Raw genomic sequence first — 18,463 nt, 5'->3', positions numbered from 1 at the left:
TCATTATTGTTATATTGATATATATATATATATATATTATATATTATTATTAAAGCTGTCAAATGATTAAATCACTATTTGCTGTACTATGTGTGACGTATGCACTGTATTTTATTGAAGAATTCCAAATTTTGGAACTTACCATTTGAAAATTTAGCACGGGTCACAAGACAAAATGTTTTTTTTTTAAATATTTTTTTTTCCAAAAATAAAAGTTATATTTTACATTTTTATTGTAATTGTATTAATTTTTTTTTAAGTTGTTTTGCATAAAAAATATACTTTACTTTAATTCATCAGTTTAATACATCCATTATATTATAATTCCATTTTTGTATTAATTAATTTAATCTTTTTTTTACTTCAGTGAGAAATAATTATTACTAATAATTTAATTTAATATAAATAATTAGCATTATATACTGTACATAATATGTATAGATCAGCATTTTTTATTTATTCTCAAATACTCAAACAACAAATGGATATTTATTTTCAATAACTACTTTCAATAATTACTATATGCAGACACTTTTGGCACCACGTGAAGGAATATGTGCAAGTAATTCCTTGTATTTGTTTAATTTTGTAATGTGTATTGAGCAGTTAATATTTAACACTGCAGTGCAGCAGACTGTCTCATTTGTAGTCAACTCGGAAAAGTATTATTGGCACGTTCAGTCCGCCCTCTAGCGGCCATGTGTTGTTATGAACACTATTAGGTTTTATTCGCAGAACAGACAGGAATTCAATGTGAAGCAGGCATACATGTGACAATCCAACAATATAAAGATAAAGAAAGCTATCATATGATTATAAACTCTCATGTGCAAACATTCCAGCTTCACGAGTACGTGACGTGCAACACCTCAGGACGTTTTGTTGACACCTGCACAGACAAAAAAAAAAACGACATTACCTTTTAATACACTCATGGTGCTCATTAGATGTAAAAATACCTGTATGTGTGGATCAATGTTTTCTAGGTGAGGCCTAAAGGTTTCATCTCTGTAAGTGCCCTCCAATCCTAAACTCAAGAAAGAACATTATATCAGGTCATCTCCAGATAAAATGCAAATATGCCCCCTAGTGGCAACAGGAAAAAATGTAACCTCATACAACACGGTGCAATTCATAAGAGAAAATCCTTTCACATGTTCAAGGATACCATTTTTTACCCTGAGGGCGGTGGCGGTATTTGAGCGGCTTGGACCGGCCATGCTGCCAATGTTTAATCGCACTTCTTTCTTTTCTGAGCGTTTTACGATGTCTAATTACAATTTTCACGTTCACTTTTCTTTGATGCAGCGCAATTAGAAGAGTCACGTTTAGCAGAACGATGGGGAAAAAGTTAACCAAAAAAGAATGAAGATGTAATTTTCAGACAGAATGTATCATTTATTAACCATGAAACGTCTGGACATGAGGAACATGTTTTTTTTTTTTTTAATACAAAAATATCAGTTTGATTTTAACTCCTTTTCAAAGAGAATAAATTTACAATATTACAAAAAATGCAGCTGTAATTTCACAAGAATAAAGTCACATTATTTTTTCAAGAAAAAAAGTTAACAACAAATAAAAAAAGAACCATGTTTTTTTTAGGTTAAAATTTACGATAATATACAAAATTGAATACGGTATTATTTTGTGTGTGAGGTGAGGTACCGTAAGAAAAAAGAGAATCGAAAAAAAGAGAATAAAGTATTAAAAGAAAAAAAGTTCTGCTATTTTCGAGCATACTTAAATGCATCAAATTGTACTTCTGCATAAGAATAATTCCCTTATTGATTTTCTTAGCATTTCTATTTATCTAGACCACACAAACACACACAATAAAGATATTATTATGGTGTTCGGAGTGTCCATGAATGCATCTGGAGTTGTCTATAGTGACAATGAGGAAGTGTCATTCCAAGGAGGACTAAAGGTGTGTTTGTGATTGGCGATACATACAGTATATGGTATTGGAATTGCTGTTAATGTTCAGGTCAGAATAAAGTTATGAAAGAAAGTCTATGACACAACAACACTATTAGGAGTGGCTTGAATGTTAATGTAATCAATGAAATAAATTAATTATCGATGTTAAGAAGATATTTTTGACAGACCTAATGTTATTGTTTGGAACGGTCCATCATGTCTTATAAGAGGTGGAGTACCTGTGTCTGTGAAGTCAAAGTAATCTTCTTCAAAATCTAAGTATCCGGTAAAATGACTTCTATACCTAAAAAAAACACCACAAAAATCACTTTATTGATATTTTTATGACATGTGCTGAGTAAAAGCCAGTTTTTGACTAACTCACCAGGGGCTCGAATGTCTCCTTTTGACCAGGAAGACAACAAGAAGGACAATCAGGACAAGCAGCAGCGCCCCCGCTAGCGACCCAAACACAGCTCCATAGAAGCCAGGACCCCAACGGACCAGCTGGCATTGCTGACCGTAGTACTGCCTGATGTTCGACTCATAGCACCTGTGAGAACAAAATGTAAGGTGAGGCAATTATTTGTGTCTAATAGAGTGGAGGCCACTAGTTGACTACCAGGCCTTTTTATTTGAGGCACAGCATCAATTCTCAGGTGTCACCTTTTATATCTTAAGCGGACATTAATAGATTCAGGGTCACTATCCAAGACAGGATTTGTGCATGACACATTGGTATTTTTTATTAATTATAGTCAAGACTATTATATGAAGTGAGGCATTTATTCAACCACTTGAATAAATGCCTCACTTCATATACTGTAAGAAGACACCTGGTGATTTATTGTGTCTTGGTAATTATTAGAGTGGAGGCCTCTCTGTGAGATTGATACACCAGTCGTTTAACTGTGGCACGGCATTTATTAGCGGGCAAATCAATATGACAAACCACCAGGTGTTTAATTGGGTGGTGAGTTAGTTGTTTAAGCTGACACTGAAGGCAGGGATTATGTGTCTTCTGGAGTGAAGAACACTATTTGAGGTGAGGTGTTTATTTGTATAAGTGGATGACACACCCAGTGAGTAATTAAGGCCTGGCACGGCACCTATTGTAGGTTAGGGAGGTACTTATTTGAGGTGAGGCCTTTATTTGTTTAAGGGATTGACACATCAGGCAATTCATTGTGGAGGCCATCATCTGAGACGCGTGGCGTTTATTTGTTGATGTAAACAATGTACTACGCCTTTAATGGAGTCAGAGGTTGGGAACCTTTTTGTCTCAGACAGCCTGTGATCGGAATAACTGCGTTAATTATTTAATTCATTCATTCATTCATTCATTCATTTTCTACCCCTTTTCCTCACGAGGGTCGCAGGGGTGCTGGAGCCTATCCCAGCTGTCTTCTGGCGAGAGGCGGGGTACACCCTGGACTGGTCGCCAGCCAATCACAGGGCACATATAGACAAACAACCATTCACACTCACATTCATACCTATGGACAATTTGGAGTCGCCAATTAACCTAGCATGTTTTTGGAATGTGGGAGGAAACCGGAGAGAAAACCGACGGATGCACCGGGAGAACTCCACACAGAGGAGTGGGATTTAACTCGGGTCTCTTAGCTGTGAGGTCTTCGCGCTAACCACTCGACTGCCGTGCAGCCTAGTAAGAAGACAGCGTTTGCCAAATGGAAGTACAGACACTAACTCAGTTAGTAAGTTTGTTTTTTGGAGAAGTAACTAGTAACTATAATTACTTTTTTATAGTAACATGCCCAACAGACAGCTGGGATAGGCTCCAGCACCCCCTGCGACCCTCGTGAGGAAAAAGCGGTACAAAATGAATGAATGAATGAATGCCCAACACTGCAGTCAGCCACGACAGCCACATATTTTCACATCACATTTCACATTATCTGAGGTGAGGCATTTACACAAGTGGACAACATACAATACTACAACAGAAACCACGACTGATGATTAATTGAGGCTCGGTGTAAATAGCTGGAGGTCCCTACCACAGGTTTTTATTTCTATGAATGAAGTGTTTAATTGAGGTCAGGCATATATTCGAGTGGAGGCCACCACTGATACATCTGTCAATGGATTGTGTCCAGTGAGTGTATTAGGTACTACCTGCAAGCTGGTCCTTTGTGGATATCATTAAGGCATTCTCCGCGGGAACTGCAGTAGTCGGTTGACGTCTTGCATGGTCCAACACACTGCCACTGACCTTCCACGACCTCAGCGGAGTAATTAGCAAATGCTGAGCAGCTAACAAAAGGCCGCATGTCCGTGATGTCTGATGGATAAATACAATATATAGGTTATATTAAAGAAGCTGAAATAATACTACTGAAAGTAAACTTACTGTTGATCTCAGGTGGCCCGGAGACGACCTGCTCCAACTGCACGCTTGCACCACCAAAGGCCTGAGATATCTGACCGATGTTCTCATTCAGGATTTGGGTCAAGGTACCATTTAAGTGAATGTTGAGCCACTGTATTTGGGTTTGGTTGTTCTGATAGGAGTACGCCGCTCGGCTTGTGGCGGCCACACCATGCAGTCTACAGCAGAGGGACAGGAAATGAAGGTGCATAGATTGAAACAGGAAGTAACTTGCAGGAGTGAACCTACGACAACGTTATGACTTCCTCTACGGATTTGTTGGTCTTTATGAACATGTTGACCAACTGCAGTGCGATGTTCTGATAGAGCCCCCTCGCTCGTCTCGCTGCAATAATACTTCCTGGTCTGTAGCAGACAAAGACAAAGCCGATAAAAATCAGGAAGTAACTTGTATGATTTCATGAGAATACAATACTTACAATAACTCCAACACTTCTACTTTTTCAAAACCTTGGGGGTCGGCTTCTTTGCAAAGGACTTCAAGCTGAAAGAGAACAATATGAAGTACAAATCATCCATCATTCATTTTCAATGCCGCGTCTCCTCATTAGGGTTGCGGGGGTGTGCTGGAGCCTATCCCAGCCGAGAGGTGGCGTACACCTTGGACTGGTTGCTAGTTAATCAGGGCAGGTGGGCCTACAGATCAATTAAAAAAATAACAATCATTTAATAAAAATATAATTAATTAGTTAATTCATTAACTTAATAAATACAGTATTAGTTATACATAATAACCAATACAAATACAATAATATATATAATATATAATTATGTAATATGTTGGTTTCCATCAACATGAAATGGTTAATTAGATGGTTAATTGTTAAATTCTATTAAAATTATACATTTTAATGTAAAATGATATTCCTAAAACTATTTTTAAATCAAAGATGAACTTATATATATATATGTATATATATATATATACAAAATTTAATAAGTTAAAAAAATAAGATTAAAAATATAAAATGATATATATATATAATTTAATAAATTCAGATTAGATGGATAGATGGATATATTATATTAGATGGTCAATTGTTAAATTCTATTAAAATTATACATTTTAATGTAAAATTATATTCTTAAAGCTATTTTAAAATTAATGATTAATTTATTAAATTATATATATAGTATATTTTATATATAGTCTATATATATATAGTAGTAGTAATAGTATATATAGATATTTAATTAGTTAATCTTTGATTTTAAAATAGTTTTAGGAATATAATTTTACATTAAAATGTATAATTTTAATAGAATTTAACAATTGACTTTCTAAACATTTCATGTTGATGGAAACCAACATATTACGTAATACACAATTGAATCCACAAAATAATTTTGAAATAATTCCACTGCTATTTAACTGTTTGTATATTATTATAAATGTTTACACACATTTTTAAAACCCACATATATGCTTGACTTAAGACCAAACTCAATAATACAGTACAAGTAAAAAGTTATTATATACTATGATATAAATTAACAAGTTTTAATTTAATTTTTAAATTTTTATTTTTTTTATTTTTTTATGATTTATTGTTCAACATTTTTCCAAAAGTGGCTGCCAATTCACATTCACACACCAGTATGGGTAGCACTGGAGGAAACATGGATGAAAGGTCTTGCCCAGGGACACAACAAAAATGAGAGAATGAGAATTGTACAGCCATTTAATTGAAAAAAGTATACATAAGTAATACAATAAAATGTATTCAAAATAATGTGAGTGTTCCCCAGAATGAGCATATGAAGACAAATAAATATGTACTGTACCTCCTTTATTAATTTCTTGATGAAATCTAATGATTGTGGTGATACCAAATCATAATAATCATCCAGGAAGGTGATCTTGATGTCCAAAGTAATATTTGCTTTTCGAGTGGGTACGGCGCCAGTATCTGTATGGGGAAACGAGTACTGTATTATACACTCCTGATCGAAATTTGAAACCCTTTTGGAAAAATGAATTTTGGTCTTACCAATATCAGGAGATGTGTAGTTTTGTCCATAGGAGCAGGTGTCTCCATAGGTGCTGTTTGAGCAAACACAGTGGCAGCGACCAAGCTCCTCACTGAACATACACTTCCTGCCTGCTCCACACTGACAGTCCTCTTCTGTACACTGAGGCTTTGTAGTAGCACTTGTTTGGTCGCTTGTTGACGTTGATTGTGTCAAACGTGTTGTGCTAGCAGTTATTGAAGAATGTGTATGATCTGCAGCTGTCGATGCAGCTGGACCAGATGTTTGTGTCTGGAAGTCAACTGTGGAAATAGAAACACTTGGAGAGCCAGGCGGTTGTTTTGACTCTGTGGATAATCTTGGACTGGTTGGTGGAACTGTGATGGTGGTTGGCTTGGTTGGGAACTGAGTGCTGGTGTGAGGGAATAAGGATGAAGTAGGAGTGTTGACTGGGAATTGAGTTGACGTCTGTCGGTATGTTGCAGAAGGAGATTCACTCACTTGGGTCGTAGTAAATGCAGAATTAAATTCTGACGATGGATTTGATGTGGTATCTGTTGAGGCAGAAGTATAACCAATTACTGTTGTTTGCTTGGACGTTGCTGTTGAGGGCTGTGGGGTTTCTTTTGTGGGGAATGTTTCTGATAACGTGTTTGATTCAGTTGATTTGGTGGGTGTGTTTGTTGGAAGAGACATAGTCTGTGGTTCGGAAGAAGACCACCATGCAGTCGGGGTTTCTTGATTAGTTGGTTGTGTTTGAGTTGATAGAGTCTCAGCACTATTTTGTGTTGATCTTCGGAATATTACTGTTGTTTCAGATGTAAACTGTGGTTGTGAAGACATATCTGTTGTTGATGGTTCAGTACTGGTGAGAGAGGGTTGGGTTGTTTCCAGATTGGTTGGTAACGTTGTGTCTGTCTTATGTACGGGAGACGTATCCATGAACCCAGTGGTTTTTGGAGGCAAAGGTGATGATACTCCAGTATGTGTGGAAGAGCTGAATGTTGCTGTGGAGTAATCATTGTCGGTAGTTTGCATGATTCCATTTGTGGTGGACGTTTCCGGTGATGTGTTTGACTCAGTTGATTCTGTGGCCATGACTGTTGTTTTAGGCAAAGTCTGTGGCTCTAATGATGAGGACATTTCGCCTGTTGATGGTTCTTGACTAGTTGGTTTGGGTTGACTTGACTTTGTATTCAAACTTGAGGATTGTGTGCTGTATTCATTAGCAGTAGATCCTATGAACGTCACTGTTGCTTCAGATGTAAACTGTGGTTTTGAAGGTGAAGACATACCCGTTGTTGATGGTTCAGTACTAATGAGAGAGGGTTGGGTTGTTTCCAGATTGGTTGGTAACGTTGTGTCTGTCTTATGTACGGAAGACGTATCCATGAACCCAGTGGTTTTTGGAGGCAAAGGTGATGATACTCCAGTATGTGTGGAAGAGCTGAATGTTGCTGTGGAGTAATCATTGTCGGTAGTTTGCATGATTCCCTTTGTGGTGGACATTTCCGGTGATTGGTTTGAATCAGTTGATTCTGTGGCCATGACTGTTGTTGTCGGCAAAGTCTGTGGTTCTGAAGGGGAGAACATTTCATCTGTTGATGGTTCCTGACTAGTTGTTTGAGGTTGGTTTGACTTTGTATTCAAACTTGAGGAATGTGTGCTGTATTCATTAGCAGTAGATTCTATGAACGTCACTGTTGCTTCAGATGTGAACTCTGGTTGTGAAGGTGAAGACATACCCCTTGTTGATGGTTCAGTACTGGTGTGAGAAGGTGGGGTTGTTTCCAGATTGGTTGGTAACGTTGTGTCTGTCTTATGTACAGGAGACGTATCCATGAACCCAGGGGTTTTTGGAGGCAAAGGTGATGATACTCCAGTATGTGTGGAAGAGCTGTATGTTGCTGTGGAGTAATCATTGTCGGTAGTTTGCATGATTCCCTTTGTGGTGGACGTTTCTGGTGATTTGTTTGAGTCAGTTGATTCTGTGGCCATGACTGTTGTCTGTGGCTCTGAAGATGAGGACATTTCACCTGTTGATGGTTTGTGACTACTTGGTTTAGTTTGACTTGACTTTGTATTCAAACTTGAGGAATGTGTGCTGTATTCATTAGCAGTAGATCCTATAAACGTCACTGTTGCTTCAGATGTAAACTGTGGTTGTGAAGGTGACGACTGATCTGTGGTTGATGCTTCAGTACTGGTGAGTGAGGGTTGGGTTGTTTCCAGATTGGTTGGTAACGTTGTGTCTGTCTTATGTACAGGAGACGTATCCATGAACCCAGTGGTTTTTGGAGGCAAAGGTGATGATACTCCAGTATGTGTCGAAGGGCTGAATGTTGCTGTGGAGTAATCATTGTCGGTAGTTTGCATGATTCCCTTCGTGGTGGACATTTCTGGTAATTTATTCGAGTCAGTTGATTCTGTGGCCATGACTGTTGTCTGTGGTTCTGAAGAGGAGGACATTTCGCCTGTTGATGGTTCTTGACTAGTTGGCTTAGGTTGACTTGACTTTGTATTCAAACTTGAGGATTGTGTGCTGTATTCATTAGCAGTAGATCCTATCAACGTCACCGTTGCTTCAGATGTAAACTGTGGTTGTGAAGATGAAGACATATCTGTTGTTGATGGTTCAGTACTAATGAGAGAGGGTTGGGTTGTTTCCAGATTGGTTGGTAACGTTTGGTCCGTCTTATGTACAGGAGACGTATCCATGAACCCAGTGGTTTTTGGAGGCAAAGGTGATGATACTCCAGTATGTGTGGAAGAGCTGAATGTTGCTGTGGAGTAATCATTGTCGGTAGTTTGCATGATTCCATTTGTGGTGGAAATTTCCGGTGATGTGTTTGACTCAGTTGATTCTGTGGCCATGACTGTTGTTTTAGGCAAAGTCTGTGGCTCTAACGATGAGGACATTTCGCCTGTTGATGGTTCTTGACTAGTTGGTTTGGGTTGACTTGACTTTGTATTCAAACTTGAGGAATGTGTGCTGTATTCATTAGCAGTAGATTCTATGAACGTCACTGCTGCTTCAGATGTAAACTGTGGTTGTGAAGGTGAAGACATACCCGTTGTTGATGGTTCAGTACTAACGAGAGAGGGTTGGGTTGTTTCCAGATTGGTTGGTAACGTTGTGTCTGTCTTATATACGGGAGACGTATCCATGAACCCAGTGGTTTTTGGAGGCAAAGGTGATGATACTCCAGTATGTGTGAAAGGGCTGAATGTAGTTGTTTGCATGATTCCCTTTGTGGTGGACGTTTTCGGTGATGTGTTTGAGTTAGTTGATTCTGTGGCTATGACTGTCGTCTGTGGTTCTGAAGAGGAGGACATTTTTCCGGTTGAAGGCTCTTGACTAGTTGGTTTGGGTTGACTTGGCTTTGTATTCAAACTTGAGGAATGTGTGCTGTATTCATTAGCAGTAGATCCTATCAACGTCACTGTTGCTTCAGATGTAAACTGTGGTTGTGAAGGTGAAGACGTATCTGTTGTTGATGGTTCAGTACTAATGAGAGAGGGTTGGGTTGTTTCCAGATTGGTTGGTAACGTTGTGTCTGTCTTATGTACGGGAGACGTATCCATGAACCCAGTGGTATTTGGAGGCAAAGGTGATGATACTCCAGTATGTGTGGAAGAGCTGGATGTTGCTGTGGAGTAATCATTGTCGGTAGTTTGCATGATTCCCTTTGTGGTGGACATTTCCGGTGATTGGTTTGAATCAGTTGATTGTGTGGCCATGACTGTTGTTGTCGGCAAAGTCTGTGGTTCTGAAGGGGAGAACATTTCATCTGTTGATGATTCCTGACTAGTTGTTTGAGGTTGGTTTGACTTTGTATTCAAACTTGAGGAATGTGTGCTGTATTCATTAGCAGTAGATTCTATGAACGCCACTGTTGCTTCAGATGTGAACTCTGGTTGTGAAGGTGAAGACATACCCCTTGTTGATGGTTCAGTACTGGTGTGAGAAGGTGGGGTTGTTTCCAGATTGGTTGGTAACGTTGTGTCTGTCTTATGTACAGGAGACGTATCCATGAACCCAGTGGTTTTTGGAGGTAAAGGTGATGATACTCCAGTATGTGTGGAAGAGCTGAATGTTGCTGTGGAGTAATCATTGTCGGTAGTTTGCATGATTCCCTTTGTGGTGGACGTTTCTGGTGATTTGTTTGAGTCAGTTGATTCTGTGGCCATGACTGTTGTCTGTGGTTCTGAAGATGAGGACATTTCACCTGTTGATGGTTTGTGACTACTTGGTTTAGTTTGACTTGACTTTGTATTCAAACTTGAGGATTGTGTGCTGTATTCATTAGCAGTAGATTCTGTAAACATCACTGTTGCTTCAGATGTAAACTGTGGTTGTGAAGGTGAAGACATACCCGTTGTTGGTGGTTCAGTGCTGGTGAGAGAGGGTTGGGTTGTTTCCAGATTGGTTGGTAACGTTGTGTCTGTTTTGTACACAGGAGACGTATCCATGAACCCAGTGGTATTTGGAGGCAAAGGTGATGATACTCCAGTATGTGCGGAAGAGCTGAATGTTGCTGTGGAGTAATCATTGTCGGTAGTTTGCATGATTCCCTTTGTGGTGGATGTTTCCGGTGATTGGTTTGAGTCAGTTGATTCTGTGGCCATGACTGTTGTTGTAGGCAAAGTATGTGGCTCTGAAGGGGAGAACATTTCGCCTGTTGATGGTTCCTGACTAGTTGTTTGAGGTTGAATTGACTTTGTATGCAAACTTGATGACTGTGTGTTGTATTCATTAACAGTAGATCCTATCAATGTCACTGTTGCTTCAGTTGTAAACTGTGGTTGTGAAGGTGAAGACATACCTGTTGTTGATGGTTCAGTACTGGTGAGAGAGGGTTGGGTTGTTTCCAGATTTGTCGTTAACGTTGTGTGTGTTGTATACACAGGAGACGTATCCATGAACCCAGTGGTTTTTGGAGGCAAAGGTGATGATACTCCAGTATGTGTGGAAGAGCTGAATGTTGCTGTGGAGTAATCATTGTTGATAGTTTGCATGATTCCCTTTGTGGTGGACGTTTCTAGTGATTCGTTTGAGTCAGTTGATTCTGTGGCCATGACTGTTGTTGTAGGCAAAGTCTGTGGCTCTGAAGATGACATTTCACCTGTTGATGGGTCTTGACTAGTTGGTTGAGGTTGACTTGACTTTGTATTCAAACTTGATGACTGTGTGCTGTATTCATTAGCAGTAGATCCTATCAACGTCACCGTTTCTTCAGATGTAAACTGTGGTTGTGAAGATGAAGACATACCCGTTGTTGATGGTTCAGTACTAATGAGAGAGGGTTGGGTTGTTTCCAGATTGGTTGGTAACGTTTGGTCCGTCTTATGTACAGGAGACGTATCCATGAACCCAGTGGTTTTTGGAGGCAAAGGTGATGATACTCCAGTATGTGTGGAAGAGCTGAATGTTGCTGTGGAGTAATCATTGTCGGTAGTTTGCATGATTCCATTTGTGGTGGAAGTTTCCGGTGATGTGTTTGACTCAGTTGATTCTGTGGCCATGACTGTTGTTTTAGGCAAAGTCTGTGGCTCTAACGATGAGGACATTTCGCCTGTTGATGGTTCTTGACTAGTTGGTTTGGGTTGACTTGACTTTGTATTCAAACTTGAGGATTGTGTGCTGTATTCATTAGCAGTAGATCCTATCAACGTCACCGTTGCTTCAGATGTAAACTGTGGTTGTGAAGATGAAGACATACCCGTTGTTGATGGTTCAGTACTAATGAGAGAGGGTTGGGTTGTTTCCAGATTGGTTGGTAACGTTTGGTCCGTCTTATGTACAGGAGTTGTATCCATGAACCCAGTGGTTTTTGGAGGCAAAGGTGATGATACTCCAGTATGTGTGGAAGAGCTGAATGTTGCTGTGGAGTAATCATTGTTGATAGTTTGCATGATTCCCTTTGTGGTGGATGTTTCCGGTGATTTGTGTGAGTCGGTTGAGTCTGTGGCCATGACTGTTGTTGTAGGCAAAGTCTGTGGCTCTGAAGAGGACATTTCACCTGTTGATGGGTCTTGACTAGTTGTTTTGGGTTGACTTGATTTTGTATTCAAACTTGATGACTGTGTGCTGTATTCACTAGCAGTAGATCCTACAAATGTCACCGTTGCTTCAGATGTAGACTGTGGTTGTGAAGGTGAAGACGTATCTGTTGTTGATGGTTCAGTGCTGGTGAGAGAGGGTTGGGTTGTTTGAAGACTGGTTGGTAACGTTGTGTCTGTCTTATGTACAGGAGATGTATCCATGAACCCAGTGGTTTTTGGAGGCAAAGGTGATGATACTCCAGTATGTGTGGAAGAGCTGAATGTTGCTATGGAGTAATCATTGTCGGTAGTTTGCATGATTCCATTTGTGGTGGAAGTTTCCGGTGATTGGTTTGAATCAGTTGATTCTGTGGCCATGACTGTTGTTTTAGGCAAAGTCTGTGGCTCTAATGATGAGGACATTTCGCCTGTTGATGGTTCTTGACTAGTTGGTTTGGGTTGACTTGACTTTGTATTCAAACTTGAGGATTGTGTGCTGTATTCATTAGCAGTAGATTCTATGAACGTCACTGCTGCTTCAGATGTAAACTGTGGTTGTGAAGGTGAAGACATACCCGTTGTTGATGGTTCAGTACTAATGAGAGAGGGTTGGGTTGTTTCCAGATTGGTTGGTAACGTTGTGTCTGTCTTATGTACGGGAGACGTATCCATGAACCCAGTGGTTTTTGGAGGCAAAGGTGATGATACTCCAGTATGTGTGAAAGGGCTGAATGGAGTTGTTTGCATGATTCCCTTTGTGGTGGACGTTTTCGGTGATGTGTTTGAGTTAGTTGATTCTGTGGCTATGACTGTCGTCTGTGGTTCTGAAGAGGAGGACATTTTTCCGGTTGAAGGCTCTTGACTAGTTGGTTTGGGTTGACTTGGCTTTGTATTCAAACTTGAGGAATGTGTGCTGTATTCATTAGCAGTAGATCCTATCAACGTCACTGTTGCTTCAGATGTAAACTGTGGTTGTGAAGGTGAAGACGTATCTGTTGTTGATGGTTCAGTACTAATGAGAGAGGGTTGGGTTGTTTCCAGATTGGTTGGTAACGTTGTGTCCGTCTTATGTACAGGAGACGTATCCATGAACCCAGTGGTTTTTGGAGGCAAAGGTGATGATACTCCAGTATGTGTCGAAGGGCTGAATGTTGCTGTGGAGTAATCATTGTCGGTAGTTTGCATGATTCCCTTTGTGGTGGACGTTTCCGGTGATGTGTTTGAGTCAGTTGATTGTGTGGCCATGACTGTTGTTGTCGGCAAAGTCTGTGGTTCTGAAGGGGACAACATTTCATCTGTTGATGGTTCCTGACTAGTTGGCTTAGGTTGACTTGACTTTGTATTCAAACTTGAGGATTGTGTGCTGTATTCATTTGCAGTAGATCCTATGAACGTCACTGTTGCTTCAGATGTAAACTGTGGTTTTGAAGGTGAAAACATACCCGTTGTTGATGGTTCAGGACTAATGAGAGAGGGTTGGGTTGTTTCCAGATTGGTTGGTAACGTTGTGTCTGTCTTATGTACAGGAGACGTATCCATGAACCCAGTGGTTTTTGGAGGCAAAGGTGATGATACTCCAGTATGTGTGGAAGAGCTGAATGTTGCTGTGGAGTAATTATTGTCGGTAGTTTGCATGATTCCCTTTGTGGTGGACATTTCTGGTAATTTATTCGAGTCAGTTGATTCTGTGGCCATTACTGTTGTCTGTGGTTCTGAAGAGGAGGACATTTCGCCTGTTGATGGTTCTTGACTAGTTGGCTTAGGTTGACTTGACTTTGTATTCAAACTTGAGGATTGTGTGCTGTATTCATTAGCAGTAGATTCTGTAAACATCACTGTTGCTTCAGATGTAAACTGTGGTTGTGAAGGTGAAGACATACCCGTTGTTGGTGGTTCAGTGCTGGTGAGAGAGGGTTGGGTTGTTTCCAGATTGGTTGGTAACGTTGTGTCTGTCTTATGTACAGGAGACGTATCCATGAACCCAGTGGTATTTGGAGGCAAAGGTGATGATACTCCAGTATGTGTGGAAGAGCTGAATGTTGCCGTTTGCATGATTCCCTTTGTGGTGGATGTTTCCGGTGATTGGTTTGAGTCAGTTGATTCTGTGGCCATGACTGTTGTTGTAGGCAAAGTCTGTGGTTCTGAAGGGGAGAACATTTCGCCTGTTGATGGTTCCTGACTAGTTGTTTGAGGTTGAATTGACTTTGTATGCAAACTTGATGACTGTGTGCTGTATTCATTAACAGTAGATCCTATCAATGTCACTGTTGCTTCAGATGTAGACTGTGGTTGTGAAGGTGAAGACGTATCTGTTGTTGATGGTTCAGTGCTGGTGAGAGAGGGTTGGGTTGTTTGAAGACTGGTTGGTAACGTTGTGTCTGTCTTATGTACAGGAGATGTATCCATGAACCCAGTGGTTTTTGGAGGCAAAGGTGATGATACTCCAGTATGTGTGGAAGAGCTGAATGTTGCTGTGGAGTAATCATTGTCGGTAGTTTGCATGATTCCCTTTGTGGTGGAAGTTTCCGGTGATGTGTTTGACTCAGTTGATTCTGTGGCCATGACTGTTGTTTTAGGCAAAGTCTCTGGCTCTAACGATGAGGACATTTCGCCTGTTGATGGTTCTTGACTAGTTGGTTTGGGTTGACTTGACTTTGTATTCAAACTTGAGGATTGTGTGCTGTATTCATTAGCAGTAGATTCTATGAACGTCACTGCTGCTTCAGATGTAAACTGTGGTTGTGAAGGTGAAGACATACCCGTTGTTGATGGTTCAGTACTAATGAGAGAGGGTTGGGTTGTTTCCAGATTGGTTGGTAACGTTGTGTCTGTCTTATGTACGGGAGACGTATCCATGAACCCAGTGGTTTTTGGAGGCAAAGGTGATGATACTCCAGTATGTGTGAAAGGGCTGAATGTAGTCGTTTGCATGATTCCCTTTGTGGTGGACGTTTTCGGTGATGTGTTTGAGTTAGTTGATTCTGTGGCTATGACTGTCGTCTGTGGTTCTGAAGAGGAGGACATTTTTCCGGTTGAAGGCTCTTGACTAGTTGGTTTGGGTTGACTTGGCTTTGTATTCAAACTTGAGGAATGTGTGCTGTATTCATTAGCAGTAGATCCTATCAACGTCACTGTTGCTTCAGATGTAAACTGTGGTTGTGAAGGTGAAGACGTATCTGTTGTTGATGGTTCAGTACTAATGAGAGAGGGTTGGGTTGTTTCCAGATTGGTTGGTAACGTTGTGTCCGTCTTATGTACAGGAGACGTATCCATGAACCCAGTGGTTTTTGGAGGCAAAGGTGATGATACTCCAGTATGTGTCGAAGGGGTGAATGTTGCTGTGGAGTAATCATTGTCGGTAGTTTGCATGATTCCCTTTGTGGTGAACGTTTCCGGTGATGTGTTTGAGTCAGTTGATTGTGTGGCCATGACTGTTGTTGTCGGCAAAGTCTGTGGTTCTGAAGGGGAGAACATTTCATCTGTTGATGGTTCCTGACTAGTTGGCTTAGGTTGACTTGACTTTGTATTCAAACTTGAGGATTGTGTGCTGTATTCATTAGCAGTAGATCCTATAAATGTCACTGTTGCTTCAGATGTAAACTGTGGTTGTGAAGGTGAAGACATACCCCTTGTTGATGGTTCAGTACTAATGAGAGAGGGTTGGGTTGTTTCCAGATTGGTTGGTAACATTGTGTCTGTCTTATGTATGGGAGACGTATCCATGACCCCAGTGGTTTTAGGAGGCAAAGGTGATGATACTCCAGAATGTGTGGAAAAGGCCAATGTTGCTGTGAAGTAATCATAGTCGGTAGTTTTCATGATTCCCTTTGTGGTGGACGTTTCCGGTGATTTGTTTGAGTCGGTTGAGTCTGTGGCCATGACTGTTGTTGTAGGCAAAGTCTGTGGCTCTGAAGAGGAGGACATTTCACTAGTTGATGGTTCTTGACTAGTTGGTTTGGGTTGACTTGACTTTGTATTCAAACTTGAGGATTGTGTGCTGTATTCATTAGCAGTAGATCTTATAAACGTGACTGTTGCTTCAGATGTAAACTGTGGTTGTGAAGGTGACGACTTATCTGTTGTTGATGCTTCAGTACTGGTGAGTGAGGGTTGGGTTGTTTCCAGATTGGTTGGTAACATTGTGTCTGTCTTATGTACAGGAGACGTATCCATGAACCCAGTGGTTTTTGGAGGCAAAGGTGATGATACTCCAGTATGTGTGGAAGGGTTGAATGTTGCTGTGGAGTAATCATTGTTTGTAGTTTGCATGATTCCCTTTGTGGTGGATGTTTCTGGTGATTGGTTTGAGTCAGTTGATTGTGTGGCCATGACTGTTGTTGTCAGCAAAGTCTGTGGTTCTGAAGAGGAGGACGTTTCACCTGTTGATGGTTCCTGACTAGTTGTTTGAGGTTGACTTGACTTTGTATGTAAACTTGATGACTGTGTGCTGTATTCAATAGCAGTAGATCCTATGAACGTCACTGTTGCTTCAGATGTAAACTGTTGTTTTGAAGGTGAAAACATACCCGTTGTTGATGGTGCAGGACTAATGAGAGAGGGTTGGGTTGTTTCCAGATTGGTTGGTAACGTTGTGTCTGTCTTATGTACAGGAGACGTATCCATGAACCCAGTGGTTTTTGGAGGCAAAGGTGATGATACTACAGTATGTGTGGAAGAGCTGAATGTTGCTGTGGAGTAATCATTGTCTGTAGTTTGCATGATTCCCTTTGTGGTGGACATTTCCGGTGATTGGTTTGAATCAGTTGATTCTTTGGCCATGACTGTTGTTGTCGGCAAAGTCTGTGGTTCTGAAGGGGAGAACATTTCATCTGTTGATGGTTCCTGACTAGTTGGCTTAGGTTGACTTGACTTTGTATTCAGACTTGAGGATTGTGTGCTGTATTCATTAGCAGTAGATCCTATAAATGTCACTGTTGCTTCAGATGTAAACTGTGGTTGTGAAGGTGAAGACATATCTGTTGTTGATGGTTCAGTACTAATGAGAGAGGGTTGGGTTGTTTCCAGATTGGTTGGTAACGTTTGGTCCGTCTTATGTACAGGAGACGTATCCATGAACCCAGTGGTTTTCTGAGGCAAAGGTGATGATACGCCAGTATGTGTGAAAGGGCTGAATGTAGTTGTTTGCATGATTCCCTTTGTGGTGGACGTTTTCGGTGATGTGTTTGAGTTAGTTGATTCTGTGGCTATGACTGTCGTCTGTGGTTCTGAAGAGGAGGACATTTTGCCGGTTGAAGGCTCTTGACTAGTTGGTTTGGGTTGACCTGACTTTGTATTCAAACTTGAGGAATGTGTGCTGTATTCATTAGCAGTAGATCCTATCAACGTCACTGTTGCTTCAGATGTAAACTGTGGTTGTGAAGGTGAAGACGTATCTGTTGTTGATGGTTCAGTACTAATGAGAGAGGGTTGGGTTGTTTCCAGATTGGTTGATAACGTTGTGTCCGTCTTATGTACAGGAGACGTATCCATGAACCCAGTGGTTTTTGGAGGCAAAGGTGATGATACTCTAGTATGTGTCGAAGGGCTGAATGTTGCTGTGGAGTAATCATTGTCGGTAGTTTGCATGATTCCCTTTGTGGTGGACATTTCCGGTGATTGGTTTGAATCAGTTGATTCTGTGGCCATGACTGTTGTTGTAGGCAAAGTCTGTGGCTCTAAAGATGAGGACATTTCGCCTGTTGATGGTTCTTGACTAGTTGATTTGGGTTGATTTGACTTTGTATTCAAACTTGAGGAATGTGTGCTGTATTCATTAGCAGTAGATCCTGTAAACGTCATGGTTGCTTCAGATGTAAACTGTGGTTGTGAAGGTGAAGACATACCCGTTGTTGATGGTTCAGTATGATTGAGAGGAGGTTGGGTTGTTTCCAAATTTTTTGGTAACGTTGTGTCTGTCTTATGTACAGGAGACGTATCCATGAACCCAGTGGTTTTTGGAGGCAAAGGTGATGATACTCCAGTATGTGTGGAAGAGCTGAATGTTGCTGTGGAGTAATCATTGTCGGTAGTTTGCATGATTCCCTTCGTGGTGGACGTTTCTGGTAATTTATTTGAGTCGGTTGATTCTGTGGCCATGACTGTTGTTGTAGG

At 40.6% G+C, this 18,463-nt stretch overlaps 1 protein-coding gene across 1 annotated transcript; it reads right to left on the bottom strand.

Annotated features, from left to right (window-relative positions):
• Nucleotides 1-747: 747 nt before the first annotated feature.
• Nucleotides 748-6,507, bottom strand: LOC131106611 (uncharacterized). Its single transcript, XM_078798667.1, has 9 exons — nt 6,328-6,507; nt 6,122-6,246; nt 4,756-4,820; nt 4,298-4,494; nt 4,063-4,228; nt 2,309-2,476; nt 2,163-2,227; nt 960-1,027; nt 748-889 (listed from the first exon to the last, which is right to left on the bottom strand). Exons 1-9 carry the CDS (start codon nt 6,425-6,427, stop codon nt 845-847), a joined length of 999 nt encoding a protein of 332 aa, XP_078654793.1. The 5' UTR covers nt 6,428-6,507; the 3' UTR covers nt 748-844.
• Between the last annotated feature and the right edge of the window lie 11,956 nt (nt 6,508-18,463).

The sequence above is a fragment of the Doryrhamphus excisus genome, linkage group LG18, assembly GCF_037039965.1.
Source record: "Doryrhamphus excisus strain RoL-2023G ecotype Guam linkage group LG18, RoL_Dexc_Guam_v1.1, whole genome shotgun sequence".
Lineage (NCBI taxonomy): Eukaryota > Metazoa > Chordata > Actinopteri > Syngnathiformes > Syngnathidae > Doryrhamphus > Doryrhamphus excisus.
Note: the sequence above shows the minus strand (reverse complement) of the source record. Positions and strands in the feature narration are given on the sequence as shown.

What these genes read in the sequence shown, in the direction of transcription:
- LOC131106611 (XM_078798667.1), bottom strand. Translation starts at nt 6,427, where the DNA reads ATGTTCAGTGAGGAGCTTGGTCGCTGCCACTGTGTTTGCTCAAACAGC. An exon ending in CACAAAGGACCAGCTTGCAG is followed by an intron (nt 2,477 to 4,062) that starts GTAGTACCTAAT and finishes TTGTTCTCACAG; the next exon opens with GTGCTATGAGTCGAACATCA. An exon ending in ACATTGATCCACACATACAG is followed by an intron (nt 890 to 959) that starts GTATTTTTACAT and finishes TTGTCTGTGCAG; the next exon opens with GTGTCAACAAAACGTCCTGA.